This window comes from Suillus fuscotomentosus (assembly GCF_016647785.1).
Source record: "Suillus fuscotomentosus strain FC203 chromosome Unknown F5891scaffold_1, whole genome shotgun sequence".
NCBI classification, from domain to species: domain Eukaryota; kingdom Fungi; phylum Basidiomycota; class Agaricomycetes; order Boletales; family Suillaceae; genus Suillus; species Suillus fuscotomentosus.
In genome coordinates, this window is record NW_024539513.1 from 2,439,902 (window position 1) to 2,455,874 (window position 15,973).

Sequence of the window (15,973 nt, forward strand, 5' to 3'; positions counted from 1 at the left end):
GTTTTCACTCGATCCAGAGCGTGCTACACCATTCAACTACGTAGGGAGCATCAAAGTGTACCTTCGCTCTGACACTGCCCAGGCAAGGATGCCGAGGCGCACGCAATTTCAGCTTTCAGCTTGCGGAAAGTGACCCTGACACAGGAATCTGTCTCTGTTTGACCCTGAAGCACAAGTTCAGAGGAGGATGATGATAACGTCGATATAGAAGAAGGTGGAGACGAGCGTTTAGTCTTCGTATTTGCCATGCAGCTCACTCTCTGCTACAGAAACAACGTCGAGTACTTACACTCACGGTTATTTATGCCGAACCATGAACTAAACGAAGTGCCAGTGAAGAACCAAATATTGTTTCACTGGTGACTCCATGTACCGGTCTTGTCGTGTGCAAACGTTAAACGTGTTGAAGCAGCTAGCTGGAACAAATAACTACTAAATACGCAGGCCCCAACTTGGATTTTGATGACGCTATATAATTCCGAGTCGGCTATGGAATAAACCGACTTTTCCTGCAAAGTGACAAAATTCATCTTCAAAATTTATGTACGTCTAGTGGAGGGACGTAGATTGAATATTGAGGAGTAAACCTTTTCCAGTCTTCTATGGCGAGCATGCAAAATTCACCATTATCGTTCTGCGTACGAGAAGATGGCATTCGTCACAGTACTACTTGTTACTGGAGGATTAGACTCGACATTCGATATTGCATTGCCGGATTATTCAGGAACGCAGGGTGAATTGTACCAGAAGCTGGTATTGCGTGTCAAAGGACAGTGTATTGGGTCATTGTTTGATCCGGACATTAGATCTTCAGAGAGAAGTTGATGAAGGTTGCGAGATCTGCGGAGAGGAAGAAGATGATCAGCAGGAGCAGACAAGAAGTCTGAACAATGCATTCGATAAGGGTCAGGCTCGTACCACGATCATTTGACGATGCAAGATTTTTGGCCGCGACGAAGGGTATTGAGACAAAGGTGGGCGTCGATAACGTTCATGGTCATCTTTTGTTGAGCAGGTAAAGTAGATAGCACCAACAGTGCGTGTCGTACGTCAGTCCAGGATGAGTGAGTTGGTCGGAGATTGGGGAGGTAATATGATATAACTTATGAGTATGCAATCAAGAACAACAATCAAATTTAAAGACCAACCGCAAAGTCCAATGCATGCAGTGCCAATGAGTGAGTAGGACAGAAAGCAACTCGCAGGATATCGAGCAGTCTATGTAACTCGTATTTTTATAGAATCTTCTGATATTTGATGTTATCACAGAGGATCCGGCGGTATGGTACCACAGTGTCATTGTGTCCATCACATATGTCATGGGGGCAGCAAGCGTAGTTTGCAGGTAACACCAAAGCCAAATGCTTCATGAAGGTCGGACTGGACGCCACAGTGGTGAGATCTATCTCGAAGGCTGGATACAAGATTGTTCAGAGACTTGGATCGATTTGAATAACCGGGGGGACAGAGGAGTAATGCATCCCGATGCAGCTCGATGGACTCATCAAGGTCAGACATGATCCCACCCTGCTTGAATCTGTCTCGAAGGCTGAGTCCAAGATTGTTCAGAGACGAGGGTCGATCTGAATGACCGGGGGGACGGAGGAGTAATGAATCACGATGCAACTCGATGGCCTCATCAAGGTCAGACATGATCCCACGCTGCCGGAATCTGTATGCAAGGTTAGTAGCAAGATTGTTTAGAGACTTGGATCGATCTGGATGACCGGGGGGACAGAGGAATAATGCATCCCGATGCAGCTCGATGGCCTCATCAAGGTCTGACATGATTCCACGCTGCTGGAATCTGTCTCGAAGGCTGACTGCGAGATTGTTCAGAGACGGAGATCGATCTGAATGACCGGGGGGATGGAGGAGTAATGCATCCCGATCCAACTCGATGGACTCATCAAGGTCAGACATGATTCCACGCTGCTGGAATCTGTCTCGAAGGCTGACTGCGAGATTGTTCAGAGACGGAGATCGATCTGAATGACCGGGGGGACGGAGGAGTAATGCATCCCGATCCAACTCGATGGACTCATCAAGGTCAGACATGATCCCACGCTGCTGGAATCTGTCTCGAAGTCTGAGTGCAAGATTGTTCAGAGACGAAGATCGATGTGAATGACCGGGGGGACGGAGGAGTGATGCATCTCGATGCAGCTCGATGGACTCATCAAGGTCAGACATGATCCCTCGCTGCTTAAATCTGTCTCGAAGGCTGAGTGCAAGATTGTTCAGAGACAAGGATCGATCTGAATGACCGGGGGGACGGAGGAGTAATGCATCCCGATCCAACTCGATGGCCTCATCAAGGTCAGACATGACCCCATGCTGCAGGAATCTGTCCCGAAGGCGGATTGCAAGATTGTTCAGAGACTTAGATCGATCTGAATGACCGGGGGGAAGGAGGAGCAATGCATCCCGATACAGCTCGATGGCCTCATCGAGGTCTGACATGATCCCACGCTGCTGGAATCTGTCTGCAAGGCTAGCAGCAAGATTGTTCAGAGACGAGGATCGATCTGGATGACCGGGAGGATTGAGGAGTAATGCTTCCTGATGGAGCTCGATGGACTCATCAAGGTCTGACATGATCCCACGCTGCAGGAATCTGTCTGCAAGGCTAGCAGCAAAATTGTTGAGAGACCAGGATCGATCTGAATGACCGGGGAGATAGAGAAGTAATGCATCCCGATGCAGCTCGATGGACTCGTCAAGGTCAGACATGATCCCACGCTGCAGGAATCTGTCGTGCAGGCTGTCTGCAAGATTCCTCAGAGACGAGGATCGATCTGGATGACCGGGGGGACGGTGGAGTAATGCAGCCCGATCCACTTCGATGGCCTCATCAAGGTCAGACATGACGCCGCGCTGCCGGAATTATCTCCAGGCTGAGTGCAAAGTTGTTCAGAAACAACAACGGAAGCGAATGGCCTGGAGGACAACCCTGCACTAGGTTGGTGATGCTGTAAAAGGTCTCGCATGAGCGCAAGATAGAGTCAGATCAGAGTCAATACACACCTGGCGAGCTGAAATTGCGGTACTGGTACACCAAAGACCCGTTACTCGAGAGAAATGATACGGTGTGTGCTCAGCGATACCACGAATCTAAGGGCGAAGTGAAAGGCCACAGTGAGATCGAGGCTCGGTTGGAAAACTATATGGCACCGAGAGGTGTAACCTGTAAAGTACCTGTGCAGGTTGCAAGGCGAATACATAGAATCGCACTACATCACTGAAAACCGGATAACCCGGTATGACAATATTTACCTTATAAGGTTGGCGAAATCTGTGTTGTCCTTATATGCCCATGTATTGGCCTACTTATCAAGCATCATTTTCCTGATCCGTGAGCTTGTTTGTCGTTTCGACACATTAATTTAACAGTATGTCGAATTCTAAGCTGGTGGTATAGTTTTTGCATTCATGCGTAAAAATTGCTTAATACTATATAGCAGTGCAGAATGATAGGAAGACGTCGATGCTGTAGGCATACGCTCAACGTATATGGCGCTGATCTATTCAAAAATTCTAGACACACAAAACTCACACACACCACTGTGAGTTGCACTCGTCCTCCATGGCTTCGCTACATTTGCTTGTCATTGTCATATTTTCTGATTCAACAATTCATCTCAAGACGCAGTCAGTGCCATCCTTCTTCGCTTCTGAGGTCCTAACATCTCTTACTTGACATTGAGCCGACTTTTCGAACAGGCACTGCCGGTCTGTCAAAAGCTCGAAGGGATGTGGTGCTTGGAATGAGCTGTGACATTTTACTGGAGATTGATGGTGTTGAATGCGGCCGAGGGATTGTGGGTACCTTTCTCTAAGCTGCAGAGGTGCGTGTAATATGTATTGTGCATTTTTATGCTGCTAACTACCTCATTTCCATAGGTACCCAAGACTTAAACTTACCTCTCCCTCATCTCCTTCTCGCCCTCCTCCACTCCTCTCATTCTGGCGCCTTCCGGTGTGGTTCGCATATGTTCGAGCCACGTCAGCATTTGCTGACATGCGCTGGGCATGTGCGCTAAGCACTGGCGGTTGTTGGGATCGGGCAGTAGTGAATGGTGGTCTGGATGATCCCTCAATCCCACTTGAAACCTATTCTGCATTTTGGCCTTTCTTCAAAGTCAACATTGGCCATGTGTCCTCGACCGATGCTCGAAACTGCCGTTATCTCTGTTGGTTTTAGCTGTCTGCAACTGACGCCGAAGCTCGCAGCCTTACCCGGCTCCGACCCTGCTCCTTCTCTTTTCCTATTCTGAAATAGTTTGACCACCGGATCTCAAAACGAACGAGGTACAACTCCCTTGGGAAGGGTCAAGACCTCAGTCACCACCGGCCGAGCATATCTTCCGGTCATTGATAAGTAAGGATCCGACTCAGATTTTATTTACAATCCCCACTATCACCTACTCTGCCTTCAATCACTCATTAACGCTACTTCCTGCAAGTTTCTCGACAGGATGCCATCCAGAAAGTCGCACTGTACTACATGGTCTGGCAACAGGATATGTCATGTTGTGGTCTATGTTTCTGTCTAAGGATGACTGGTCTTCGATGATATGGCTGAACTCGATCTCATATTTGGATTTGATCCCTGCGACCAACTTCTATTCCATGGCCAAAAACTCGATCCTATGGCTGAACTCGATCCTGTTACATCCTATGGTACCACGAGTTCGATTATATACCACCAAACTCGATCCTATACTGGCACCGCCGAGCTTGATTGTACACCGGCACCGCCAAACTCAGTCAACCACTTGAGCAGTGCAAATTTTGCATAAGGAAACAATAGTGTCAAGTTGCCACGACACCTTGCTTTCATTGGACTTCAAGGCACTAACGATATCTGTTGTGGTTCAACCCATGTTATTGTTCCTGCAGACGGTGTTGATGATGAGATTAGGGTAGAGAATTGGCGAGGCATTGATAAACTACATGTATTGTACCGAGTGTCTCTGTATAATCCTATACAACCCAATGTGACTTCCTGGCCAATCAAGTATAAAACCCGCAATACCATGATGCCAATGAAGCAATTGTCCATATGATGGTACAGATGGCAAGAATTTCTATCTCTTTTACTTATTGGACAGGAGAGCCGCTGTGCTAGAAATGCTAAATGAGAGACACTTTTTCGAACATGCATCATCACTTCAGTACAGTTTTAGTATTGTCACAACATGATTCATGCAGCCAATGCCAAATGAAAACCATTTTGATAATTATTGGTCATAGGGGATAGCGTTCTACACATATATATCTTGTTTTCAGCAATTAGCGTGTTTATCAATCTGTTTGAGTTTTTACACAGCCAAATTCATTCAACTAATGCCGGGCACAGGTAATCATGATAAAGATTGGTCGCAAGGGATAACAATATATTTCTATACAAGACTATGGCTTCTGCACTGCCATATTTTATACGATTATAGACATTGTTGGGATTATAATGTGTATATAAGGGTTTATCATAGATCTTGGTTTTCAGTGATGTACAGCAGCAGTGCACAGCCTGTGCACTGGTATCACGTTAATATGTTATCCAGGACAATACGAAAATACGACGAGTTCATTGCAATTGTCCTTTAGTTGCATACTTCTATGACTTCAGGAATATTGCGGGCGTGTTTTATCGTCAGTTTGCTGCAAGCCCTTGCCAGCGACTTCAGGAAAACGTATGCATTGAAAATATGCGAAGACATTACGGAATGGAACTTGAAGCTGTGCCATACTGAACTCGGTATGACTTGATGTTGATTACATAACGTCTTCACACCGTTCCTCCAACCCTACTAGGCTTAGGTGACCTGAACCAACAATGCATTATCAGCCTCACCTAGTACTGCTCCATTGTCTTGGACTGCGTATACGGAGACCATGTAACATCTATTTCGGATACTAGAAAGAATGTCTTGGATATCCTTTACGCCGTTGGACACATGTGCCAAAATATCAGCGCGCAGCACAAAAATATTACCACATCCCAAAGCTCATATATACATACATCACTACTTCACGACCAAGATCCTACAACCCCTCTCCATACTTGGCCATAACGGCCCTCAACGACGCCTCATCTCCAAACCGTGGCTCGAAGCGCGCAGCGAAGCGTTTTGGGTGCGCAATCACGCCATCCACAAAGCCCGATTGGTCAATAGGATTCTTTGGGTCCTCCGTGATCTTGAACGACCACAAAAGGAGCGCCAGGTTGATGAAGATCGAGCGATTTGCGATGTGTCGCCCGGGGCAGATTCTGTACGTTGTTTTTCAGCACTATAGTCAGTGGTTCATCAGGGAAATGCATACCTGCGTCCAAAACCATACGAAGGGAACTTGAGGTCTTCCCGGATTTTGCCCTCGCTGTCGAGCCATCTCTCGGGATCAAACTGGTCAGGGTTGGGATACACGTTCGGGTCGCGCGAGATAGCCCTGTCAAAGCATGATCAGCGCACACATTTCGCCTAAAATGCATATCATTCAGTACCAGTGGTTCCCAAAGACGATAGCGCCTTCTGGTATGCAAATGTCTTTCTGCTCAACCAGCGAATCAATTTAAGAATTATGCCAAAGCATTGGAAACGTACATATGGTATGTCGGTCAGGGCACGGTGGGCGAATCCAAGAGTTGTCACGGGCCTCCAGCGAAGACACTCAAGCATGAACGCCTCAATCTGGGGAAGGGAACCGTAGTCATCCAACGTGGGAGCTATGATGACCGGGTTGAGATTCGTTTGATCAAATAAGCTCACATGTTGACATACCTCTGTCACGACCGACGACGGTATCCAGTTCCTCTTGCACTTTCTCCTGCGCCTTGGGATAGCAGGCAGCAGCCATGACGACAACCATAACAGCGACAGCGGTCGTGTCTGAACCGGCCCCAAAGAGCGAACCGGCGAGATAGGCCATTTCTTCGTCTGAAAGCTTGTGGGAAGACTGATTCTCGAGAAGGTACCGAGAAAATGAGGGTCCAGCTTCGCCGGTCGCCTACGAAGCACTGGTCAGGTGTATATTTAAAAAAAAATATGTTTAGAAACCTACCAATTCCTTCGAAACACGATTGAGTTGATCGTGGAAGAGCTGGCTCTCTTCCCTTCTCCATTCCTCCAACTCGGTTGTGTATCCCGGAAGGTATCTAATTATTGGGAAGCGTTCTACCAATAACGCACCAGGTCTCATGAGATTCTGGAAGCGCTTAAGCATCTTGTGGATGATAATGATCTCGGGAGCATCTACGGCGGTGGGCGTAGACTTTCCATACATGACACGCAAGACGACTGAAGCGGCATAGCTTGGGTTGAATGCATAAGTGGCCGTAAAATGAGCCATAAAGTGAGACATACCGATTCGCGGCCGCTTGGTGTTCTTTAGGGTTATCAAGAATGTCAAAGATGACATCACGAGCGGCGTCCATCTGGATGGGCGCATAGGATTCTGCGGCCTTTGCTTGAAGGTGAGTGTGCGCGGCCCTGGATGATGTCACTTCAGCAAAGCAGTCGACAAAACAAGATATCACTCAACTTGCGAAGTCTCCGGAACTGCTCTCCTGCGGGTGCGAGGATCATACGTAAACCGGCAGACAGAATCTCTCCTGCTGCAACTGCACGAGGACGGTCCGCTAGCAGACCACCTTCTTTTTCCATAATGTCAACGGATTCCTGTACAAGTGAGTATGTGCTCTAGATAGCCATTAGTTCGGTATCATCTTACCTGATGTCTACCGATGATAATCATGACCTTAGGCCCGATCCGGAGCGAGATGATTGGTCCATAGGTATTAATCCATTCAGCAAATTGTTGAGATTGCCTGTGATGCGTTCACTGTTAGTGTCCACGTCCACGTAGACTCAGAGTTTATGTGCTCACTTTTCTCTTGGGAAAGCGTTTCCCAATAGCCAATGTCCAGGGGGCCCAGGGGGAAGAGGCAAACGTGACCTTGATCGTATCTTGACGCGGAGCAAACCGCCCGCCATCACGAGAGCAACCAATGCTCCCAAGGCCTTGAATCCAAATGTTAAGTCGAGCATATCTTATAAGCGCAAATACAGTAACTTAGTGGAAGGGAGAGAGAACGGTGAATACGTAGTGCGGCGAATCATGCCAATCATGTTTTATCTTATAGCTGACGAGCTGGCAATCGAGCAGTGCTGGAGCGCCGACAATGGTGCAGACCAAACCTTTTGGGTTAATGCAAGGCCCCCAGATTGCTATTATCAATTTGGGCCTGATATTTTATTTATCCAGACATGACAGCATGTACGTAAGACATTTGGGTCAAAATGTGATTTTGACCTGATTGTTCCCACGCGCGTAGACTGCGCTCATGTTTTAGTATCATGAATTTCGAAATTTAGTTATCATGAACAATCTGTATCATGAGTTGTAATGAGGCTTTGGTCTGTCTCGATGACAAGTACTAGCGCAGGGGACATGATTGAGCTCATTATTTATACTAGTAATTCGTGTCTATGATGAGTTGAATTGGACAATATTTCCGCACATAGTCCGCATCATACACAGGCCCAGACGCCCGAGGTTTGAGACTTTTTCACCAAACATTCAAACAACCTGAAACAGGCATCCCCATCTATGTTTCAGGGGGCCTGTGCTGGCTCTAGAAGGCTAACGCTATGCCTAGTCGTCATGCACGTCATGAGATGCAACTAGTACGCTGAATTGATGGTCGATGCAGTGATCTCCCCGCGGTGTTCGCAGTGGACATATATGTCATATGGAATCAATTAGCGTGTTTGAGACCAATATGATTCGAGCACAACCTGATCGGGTTGGTGAAAAGCTTCAAGTTTTAGGCGTGCTCACCAGCCCTCAAAGACGGTTTAGAGTTTAGAGACCAAGGACGATGCTATAGCCACTTACTAGCAGACCGGTTGCTAGTGCTTTGCTGGTACCAAACTAGTACGCAGTTGACACATGGTAGTTGATATGGTGCCCGCATTCGACGAACCTACTACCTTGATATGGTATTCGCAAGTTCCCACCCTATTTTAGTATTCACCGCCACCTTGAGCACGTCTCCTGGAGCCAGGTGACGGTCGGCGTTACCAGGCATTATACACCGTGGCTCCTGTGCGGAAAGAGTCGAACGTGTTTAGGCGTCGCCAAGACCTCTGAAATTTGAAAACACTCTAGTCCCTGAAAGGACACTAGTGATCAGTGAAAGGCCAGGACCAGCCTGAATTTGACAGGGATACGGTAGGATACGGTATGACTGTCAACCTGGGTTATATGCCCGCATCCAAGTCTCAAGAGTGTCCGGATATTCGGAATTCCTCTGGTCCTGTACCTTTTCATCCACGTCGGAGTATCGCGGGCGCCGCGGGACCCGTAGGTTGTTTTGAGCGGAAGAGAAGTCCATCCACCCGGGCTAAGGATGATCAACCTCAAATGTGTAAGCACCTTCTGCTACCTTCTGTTCAAGTTCCTGTTTGATGGTGCACCTTTTTTCCCTTTTGACCAAGATTAGTGAGCGGAAATGTCTTACATTCCAACTTGCTGACGTCCCAACTTTTGGTGATCAACATTAGTAACCCACAGGCTTCATCATACCCAAGTCGGTCATACGAGTAACCCTGTTACTAATATTCATGATTTGGTGCGGTTTTCTCATTTGTTGATGGCTTTACTTGCAACTCTGAGTCCCGAAACCTGTCCACTGATAGGCGATCAATATTCAATCTTCTTTGGCATAAGGACAGGAGTGGCACAACTTGCAAGACAATGAAACCTGGCCTTTTAATGTACGAACGCTGTAAGCAAATCAAGCCACTGAGTACTGAACAGTTGTCTTCGGTAGCAGCGCCTAAACCACTCATGACGTCATCATGTCCGTAGGCCGGATGAAGAGCAGTGCATTGCAAACAACATCAAGACTAGAATGCGCCACGACACGAGTGAGACACTGGATGGAACGAGTCTACCTTCGACCGACAAACCAATGGCCCCGTGCCCGGCGCCCACCCTGATAGCGAAGGTGGCATCGAATCTAAACAATTTTTTACTTCATTCAACTAGGTTCACGGCAACAACACTAGTATGTGCAGTGTACATAACCGCGTATTCAAGAATTACGACTATGCTTAACAAATCGCCGTAACAAATAATCTGCAACAGCCGAGCTCAGTTGAGTCTCCACCAATCATCGGGACCGCCCCAGGAAAACTTTACTCATCAACGTAAGCGCAGAAGCTCTGCAGGATTACACTCTGGTGAATGCTAGTCTTGGATAATTTAAGATCTGTGAGTTACGATGCTGACTACTACCCAAGTATTAGGTGAGTGAGTCAACAGTCCGACGAACAGCATCAGACGCACAGCCGACCGTACGTGGCCACTGGTCATGAATTTCGCTTCGTAAGGTTGAACCTTTTGAACTTTCGCATAGTAAGCACGAGTGAAGGCTTCTATTGTACTTAGCTATCACGTTAATGCCCGGTAGTCGGCAATGGAATTATGATTTTCTTAGCCGATCTGATAAGACAGTGACGCATACAAGTTGGGTGAAGGGGCGGGGCCCACATTTTGTTGTGGGCGCAAGTAGATTCTGGACCCTCGCATGATATATGCCGGAACTCGCATTTAATACGGTCCCTCTCGCCTAAACTTGAAGACTAAGCCCTGAAGAAATTTGAAATGTGAGTACTTAATAGTTCCTAAGATGGCCAAAGTCAATGTGCACCAGGGGGCATAGAACCTTCGAGTTCCTACTTGTCTACATGAACACCGGGGCTGCCCGCATTTTGCTATCGTACCAATACCCGAAGAGTGCCTTTAGCGAGGTGTTTACTGGACAACGAGTACCTGAAGTTCCGATCTCTATGCTTCGATATGACCACGGATCATTGGACCAGGTTTTGCGAGCAGTTGTATTCAATATTAACGATCGTGAACCTTGTTTGACATCCAGGTCGCGAAGGTAAAAAAAAAGTGTAAACTTCACGGGGGATTTGGATTTGAATTCGACGGCATTCGCCAGCGTTCTGCCTTGCTAGACAAAAGGCATAATCGAACGTTCCAGCTTAGTTGGGCCTCTCCACACCGGCGAAGCTTTTACCAAGCTCCGATAATCATAAAACCCATGCGGTTGCCTTTAGATATGCTTTTTTCATTAAAGTTAACGTTAAGACCAACCGCGGAGCCTATATCATTTATGCGACTTGCCGTAGGTACTACGGCGTTTTGTGTTATTGCATCCGGGGGTGGACCCTTGCGAAAACGGAGGTCGGATTCAATTGACAAGCCACCTCAGCCTCAGAGTCAGTCTGAGTTGTTCAAAGGATAGTTGGAAGGATTTGAAAATACTCGAACATATTCCTGGTAGGATTCGTGGGTTTGATGAAGTTGGCACTGTTCCTTGTCTAAGAATATGGACATAAGTACAGCATCTTATCTCAGCCAAGTTATGGGAATACCTTTACATACAGTCACCGTGGGAAATATCAATGAGGCAGAGTCTGGGTATATAGACGCCCTACTTAGTTCCTTACTACCTTCAAGATCTACAGCGAGCCACAGTTTTTTTAACTCTCCCTTTCATTATCGTTTTCTCTCTTTCTTCAACCATCCTGTCCGATAATGCTCTCCGTAGACGGTCCCAAGATTGTCCGTCAGATTCGCTGTATATTGACAGCAATGTCCTCCAAGGTCCATGCGAAACGGTAAGTGTTTCATCTTCTCATACGTGGGATGGTGCCCTCAGTAACGTCGGGCAACCACCTATGCAATTTTTTGTTGTTGTCTAACCTTTCTTATTACAGGCGAAACGCCTTCTCTGATAGCCCCCGCACATCATTCATTCATTCACCCGCACTCGACCTTCCATATCTACCAACGGAAATATGGCTCATGATTCTGCGCGAAGCCACAACCATGAACTCAGACCCCCTCGATATCTCCCTTGGTCTATCATTTTTGGAAACCACCTGCGAAGTCTCAGAATACCACGCCTCCATGAAGATCAAGCGGGACCTATCGCTTGTAAGCAAAATGTGGAATAAATACATGCAGGAGTACCTATACGAGTTTGTTTGGATCAGTCGAGCCAGCCAAGCAAAAGCGCTCGCACTCACCTTACTCACACAATTTATCGAGGGTAAGCCCTCCAGCGGCAACTACATTCGCCGATTACACATGGAAACGCCCGTCCTCATGCGGTGCGCTACGGATGATATCCGTACCATTCTTGATTACGCCCCCCATCTCGTCATCTATTCTGATCATCACTCTGTGCGATGCATGCGGTATTCAGAGTTTATTGATGTGCGCTGTTCCCCGGAACAGATGGTTTCTGTTCTTGCAAATTCGAATAGCAAGCTCCGCAAACTCTCTCTTACCAACTATAGTGATGACCCCTTCCCAAAACATGTGTCGCCGCTCCTCCGGCGCACTGCAGCTAACCTCGAATACCTGGAACTTTCATCATCCACTATACCCCTCGTTTCTGGTCACCTCTTCGCATCAAAATCCCCCATCGTTTCCCTTCCTGTACTTCAATCCCTCAAACTGACCCTCGATAACACAACCTTTGCGGTACTTGCGGCATGGGACATGCCAAATCTGCGAAATGTCTCTGTAGTCTCTTCAGATTTTGGCTACGCAGGACCCGGGTTCGCTTACTTCTTTGCCGCACATGGCAAAAAACTACACCAGTTGGAACTGGGACACTCTTCTTCGCTCGTCGTCGAACACTACCTCTCACTTCATCCTCGGCCTGTACAACATATTCCACTAGCAGAGTGGTGCCCCAATCTCAAAGAGTTCATCTGTTCAGCGGATGCAGAGTGGAGCTGGCAGAATCCAGATTGGATAGCTCCACACGTCCTCCTTCCTGGGCACAAAAGCCTGGAATTCATTGGCATCCGAGATATCGATAAGCGCCTCATGGATGACGCATATGCTTTCCCTGCTGACAGGGAAGATGAGGCGCCATTTTTCCCATTGGTGGAGCAAATCTCGTCGCTACTCTTCAATGACGCCTTCCCGTCTTTACGGTACATCCGTGACTTGAGCCGGGGATCCCATTCGATGCGCGTCGGACAACGTCCCGAGACGCGAATCTTGAAATTCTGGGCCAAGATTCTTGCCCGTTGTGGTGAGCGGCAGGTCTGGCTCGAGGATTTCCGAGGCGTCAACATTACGTTACGGGATCTGAAACGGGCAGGACTTGACCGTATAGGAGGTGCTGGCACTCTTGTCTAGTGTTTTTTTATTCCCTTTACTTCTGTGCTTTCTACATGCATACCCTCCTTATCTTCCGTTCTGCGTCACTATCTATCTGCGTCACTGTCCGTCTATCACTGTATCAAAAACCCGTACATGCATTCTTCATTCACCCCATAACCACACATACTGCGAATACCATAGCACTAGTTTCTCGGTCCTCTTCATTTTTTTCTACCCATTCTACATCCCTCTTCGGGCTCCCAGCATCCGTGCGCGCATACCTCGTGGAGTTGGACGCCTTTCTGTCGGACAGTCTCTCATTTCCATTTCCATTTTCTTGGTCTAGGGTCTTCGATGACTGTAGCATTACCACCGCATCACATCACATCGTACATACTATCATACGCTCGTTTCGTCGTCATTCGTTCTTCACTCTCTTTCCTGGTTGGTTTTGGATGCATCTTTGTGGCCTATATCATGTAGAAGGATGGAAATGACAATTTTTTGGAGAATGTTTTTGGTCTAGCATGAGCGCTGTGTATGCTTGATGACTGGAAAATCTGATCAGCCAGATCTAGGATCTGAGATCCGAAGATGACTAGATGACTAGATGACTCCACACCCCACAGCACTTGTCAACCATTTGTTCCCTTTGGCGCATCATCTCATCGTAATTACTAGCAACCTGACTAATTAAACAATGGTAAGCGCACTTGACTCATACCCATCATCCGCTCATCGCCTTCCAGGACGCCGACATCGAGCACCTAGTCCTCTCAGGCAAGCTCTTCGGCACAAACTCCCGCTCCTCCTCTCCCGAACGCAGCCCCTCCCCAACCCTCTCCTTCGCATCCGCATCCTCCGACTCCTCCCACCGCCACATCCACAACCACGACCGCGATGCCACGGCGCAAGCACAACAAGAGTCCATCGGTATGGGGCCCGGGCGCACAGGCGTAAAAGGCGTCATCCGCGATCAACACGAAGCAGCTGCGCTCCAAGCTTCACGGCGCGCACGCGAAATGGAAGAAGTGCGGAGACGCATGGAGAGGGCTGATCTCGGTGGGAAAACGTTCTTAGAGGAGGAAGCGGAGAAAGACGCGCTGGATCCTGAGAAGCGGACGAATGTGCTTGGGATGCCCAAGACGGGGCGGTTTGGGCATCTCAGGGAGGTCGGCCGTGGGGGGTTCGTGAGCGCTGTGGAGAGGGAGGATAGAGGTGTTTGGGTTGTTGTGCATTTGTATGAGTCGGTGAGTTGGTTTTTGGGGGTGGTGGGTGGGTGGGTTTTTGATGGGGGTTTTTTTTTTCTTTTTTAGTCGTTGGATCGGTGTTATGCGCTTGATGAGGTGTTGGCGAGGCTTGCGAGGATGTATCCTGAGACGAAGTTTGTGCGTGCGCGGGCGGCTGCGCTTGGGTTTGCGTCGACTGCGTTGTCGTCGTCGTCGACTCGGGTGCGGTCCAAGGTGAATGGGATGCCTGGGCGGTTTGTTGATGATGATGACGAGGATCCGTATGCTGATGGGGCTGATGAGAAGCCTTATTATGACGAGGAGGAGGAGGATGAGGGGGGACAGGAAGAGGACGTCGACACCGACATGCTACCAACATTACTGGTCTACCGCGACGGTGAGCTCGTGCATAATTGGGTGCGCGTAGACTGGGAAGCAGGGCAGGCGGGTGTTGAGGATTTGCTTGCAAGGTAACTGATCTTATCTCTCATTCTCAGAACCTCATGCATTATCATGTTTGTAGACGGAACGTCATCTCATCATTCAGGTCGACTGGCAATTGCGGTCTGCCAGAAGATGACGTCGATGATCTGATATGGAGCGACGAAGACGAACGATGACCCCGCGAATCGGGGTTCTTCGTGTTCAAAAATCATGCCTGTCTTTGTGTCTTCCGACTTTGGTGGACCCATTCTCTGGTATTGATATTGGGTGCATGTGGACATTGTAACCTGATACTTAGGATGTGTTCTTGGATTCCATGTACTCAATACTGTAGTCTATTCTAGCGATGTGCGGGCGCGGCTCGGGGACCCGGGCTTGGGCTTTGTAAAACCTCAGCTGAGGAGTGGCTGGACTTGTTCTTTCAAGGACGATATTGATTACAAGTATATTTGTAGCTGTACAGTACTTAGTCGTCGTCAACTGAATGAATATCAGACTGTCCGAGTCATCCTCCGATTCCTTCGAAATCAGTGTATATCACCCCTTGTCATCTGCCGGTTCGACTTCTAACACCTCGGATTCTTCACCTTCAAGAGATGATGGACCGGGCGCCCGGAATAGAAGATAACATTTAGCGAATTGCGGCAGGGCCTCGACAACATCTCCTTTCAGCGAATTACGCTACTCGCTGATCGGGTTTCTTGAGACGAACGCCTGCCATAATGAGTTAGCCAGTGAAGCCGCCCACACTGGATATCGATCTTAACAGGAACAGCAATCAGCAAACGACCTCGAAGTGAGTGAAAGTCACTTACACCGTCATCGACACCCGCAACCTCGATAGTTTCGATAGAGTTCGTAAAACCAGCTCTTCACGGTTTTGATGAGATGTAGAACTTGATTCTGCGCAGTCAGGCCGCAAACCTTGTTTTGTGATTGTGGGCTGCGATAACACTAGATTTTGAGGCTAGTAGCCCATCGTAGCGTTATTTGAACAAGCAAGCACATGATTTCGATGGCCGGTACTTTTCGCCGAGAATTTGAAGTAGGCTCGTTCGGAGGACTGTTGGAGTGATAATCGAACTGATTGAGATATGGGT

At 48.0% G+C, this 15,973-nt stretch overlaps 5 protein-coding genes across 5 annotated transcripts; 3 read left to right on the forward strand and 2 right to left on the reverse strand.

The window, feature by feature from the left end:
* Positions 1 to 1,119: 1,119 nt before the first annotated feature.
* Positions 1,120 to 3,174, reverse strand: F5891DRAFT_29694 (TPR-like protein). The gene is made up of 2 exons (XM_041371237.1): positions 3,028 to 3,174; positions 1,120 to 2,972 (listed from the first exon to the last, which is right to left on the reverse strand). The coding sequence occupies exon 2, from the start codon at positions 2,866 to 2,868 to the stop codon at positions 1,318 to 1,320; it is 1,551 nt and encodes a 516-aa protein (XP_041234418.1). The 5' UTR covers positions 2,869 to 2,972; positions 3,028 to 3,174; the 3' UTR covers positions 1,120 to 1,317.
* Positions 3,175 to 3,795: 621 nt separating this feature from the next.
* Positions 3,796 to 4,204, forward strand: F5891DRAFT_1180408 (uncharacterized protein; the record flags this gene model as incomplete). The annotated part of the gene is made up of 2 exons (XM_041365928.1): positions 3,796 to 3,848; positions 3,904 to 4,204. 2 exons carry the CDS (start codon positions 3,796 to 3,798, stop codon positions 4,202 to 4,204), a joined length of 354 nt encoding a protein of 117 aa, XP_041234419.1.
* Positions 4,205 to 5,852: 1,648 nt separating this feature from the next.
* Positions 5,853 to 8,212, reverse strand: F5891DRAFT_995223 (cytochrome P450). Its single transcript, XM_041378322.1, has 10 exons — positions 7,888 to 8,212; positions 7,732 to 7,828; positions 7,543 to 7,679; positions 7,365 to 7,490; positions 7,063 to 7,312; positions 6,783 to 7,008; positions 6,606 to 6,727; positions 6,506 to 6,552; positions 6,328 to 6,450; positions 5,853 to 6,274 (listed from the first exon to the last, which is right to left on the reverse strand). The coding sequence occupies exons 1-10, from the start codon at positions 8,046 to 8,048 to the stop codon at positions 6,049 to 6,051; spliced, it is 1,515 nt and encodes a 504-aa protein (XP_041234420.1). The 5' UTR covers positions 8,049 to 8,212; the 3' UTR covers positions 5,853 to 6,048.
* A 3,316-nt stretch (positions 8,213 to 11,528) lies between these two features.
* F5891DRAFT_1134990 (uncharacterized protein) lies at positions 11,529 to 13,717 on the forward strand. Its single transcript, XM_041364782.1, has 2 exons — positions 11,529 to 11,697; positions 11,798 to 13,717. The coding sequence occupies exon 2, from the start codon at positions 11,884 to 11,886 to the stop codon at positions 13,234 to 13,236; it is 1,353 nt and encodes a 450-aa protein (XP_041234421.1). The 5' UTR covers positions 11,529 to 11,697; positions 11,798 to 11,883; the 3' UTR covers positions 13,237 to 13,717.
* On the forward strand, positions 13,688 to 15,296 carry F5891DRAFT_1134991 (thioredoxin-like protein). The gene is made up of 4 exons (XM_041364783.1): positions 13,688 to 13,903; positions 13,950 to 14,450; positions 14,517 to 14,899; positions 14,953 to 15,296. The coding sequence occupies exons 1-4, from the start codon at positions 13,901 to 13,903 to the stop codon at positions 15,047 to 15,049; spliced, it is 984 nt and encodes a 327-aa protein (XP_041234422.1). The 5' UTR covers positions 13,688 to 13,900; the 3' UTR covers positions 15,050 to 15,296.
* The last annotated feature ends 677 nt before the right edge of the window (positions 15,297 to 15,973 follow it).

Bases quoted from the DNA above. Each gene is read 5' to 3' on its own strand.
- F5891DRAFT_29694 (XM_041371237.1), bottom strand. From the start codon at position 2,868: ATGTCTGACCTTGATGAGGCCATCGAAGTGGATCGGGCTGCATTACTC.
- F5891DRAFT_995223 (XM_041378322.1), bottom strand. From the start codon at position 8,048: ATGCTCGACTTAACATTTGGATTCAAGGCCTTGGGAGCATTGGTTGCT. The intron at 6,728-6,782 runs GTATGTCAACAT...CGGTCATCATAG, and splicing joins CGTCGTCGGTCGTGACAGAG to CTCCCACGTTGGATGACTAC. The intron at 6,275-6,327 runs GTATGCATTTCC...AACAACGTACAG, and splicing joins TCGTATGGTTTTGGACGCAG to AATCTGCCCCGGGCGACACA.
- F5891DRAFT_1134990 (XM_041364782.1), top strand. From the start codon at position 11,884: ATGATTCTGCGCGAAGCCACAACCATGAACTCAGACCCCCTCGATATC.
- F5891DRAFT_1134991 (XM_041364783.1), top strand. The intron at 14,451-14,516 runs GTGAGTTGGTTT...TTTCTTTTTTAG, and splicing joins TTGTGCATTTGTATGAGTCG to TCGTTGGATCGGTGTTATGC. The intron at 14,900-14,952 runs GTAACTGATCTT...TCATGTTTGTAG, and splicing joins GTTGAGGATTTGCTTGCAAG to ACGGAACGTCATCTCATCAT.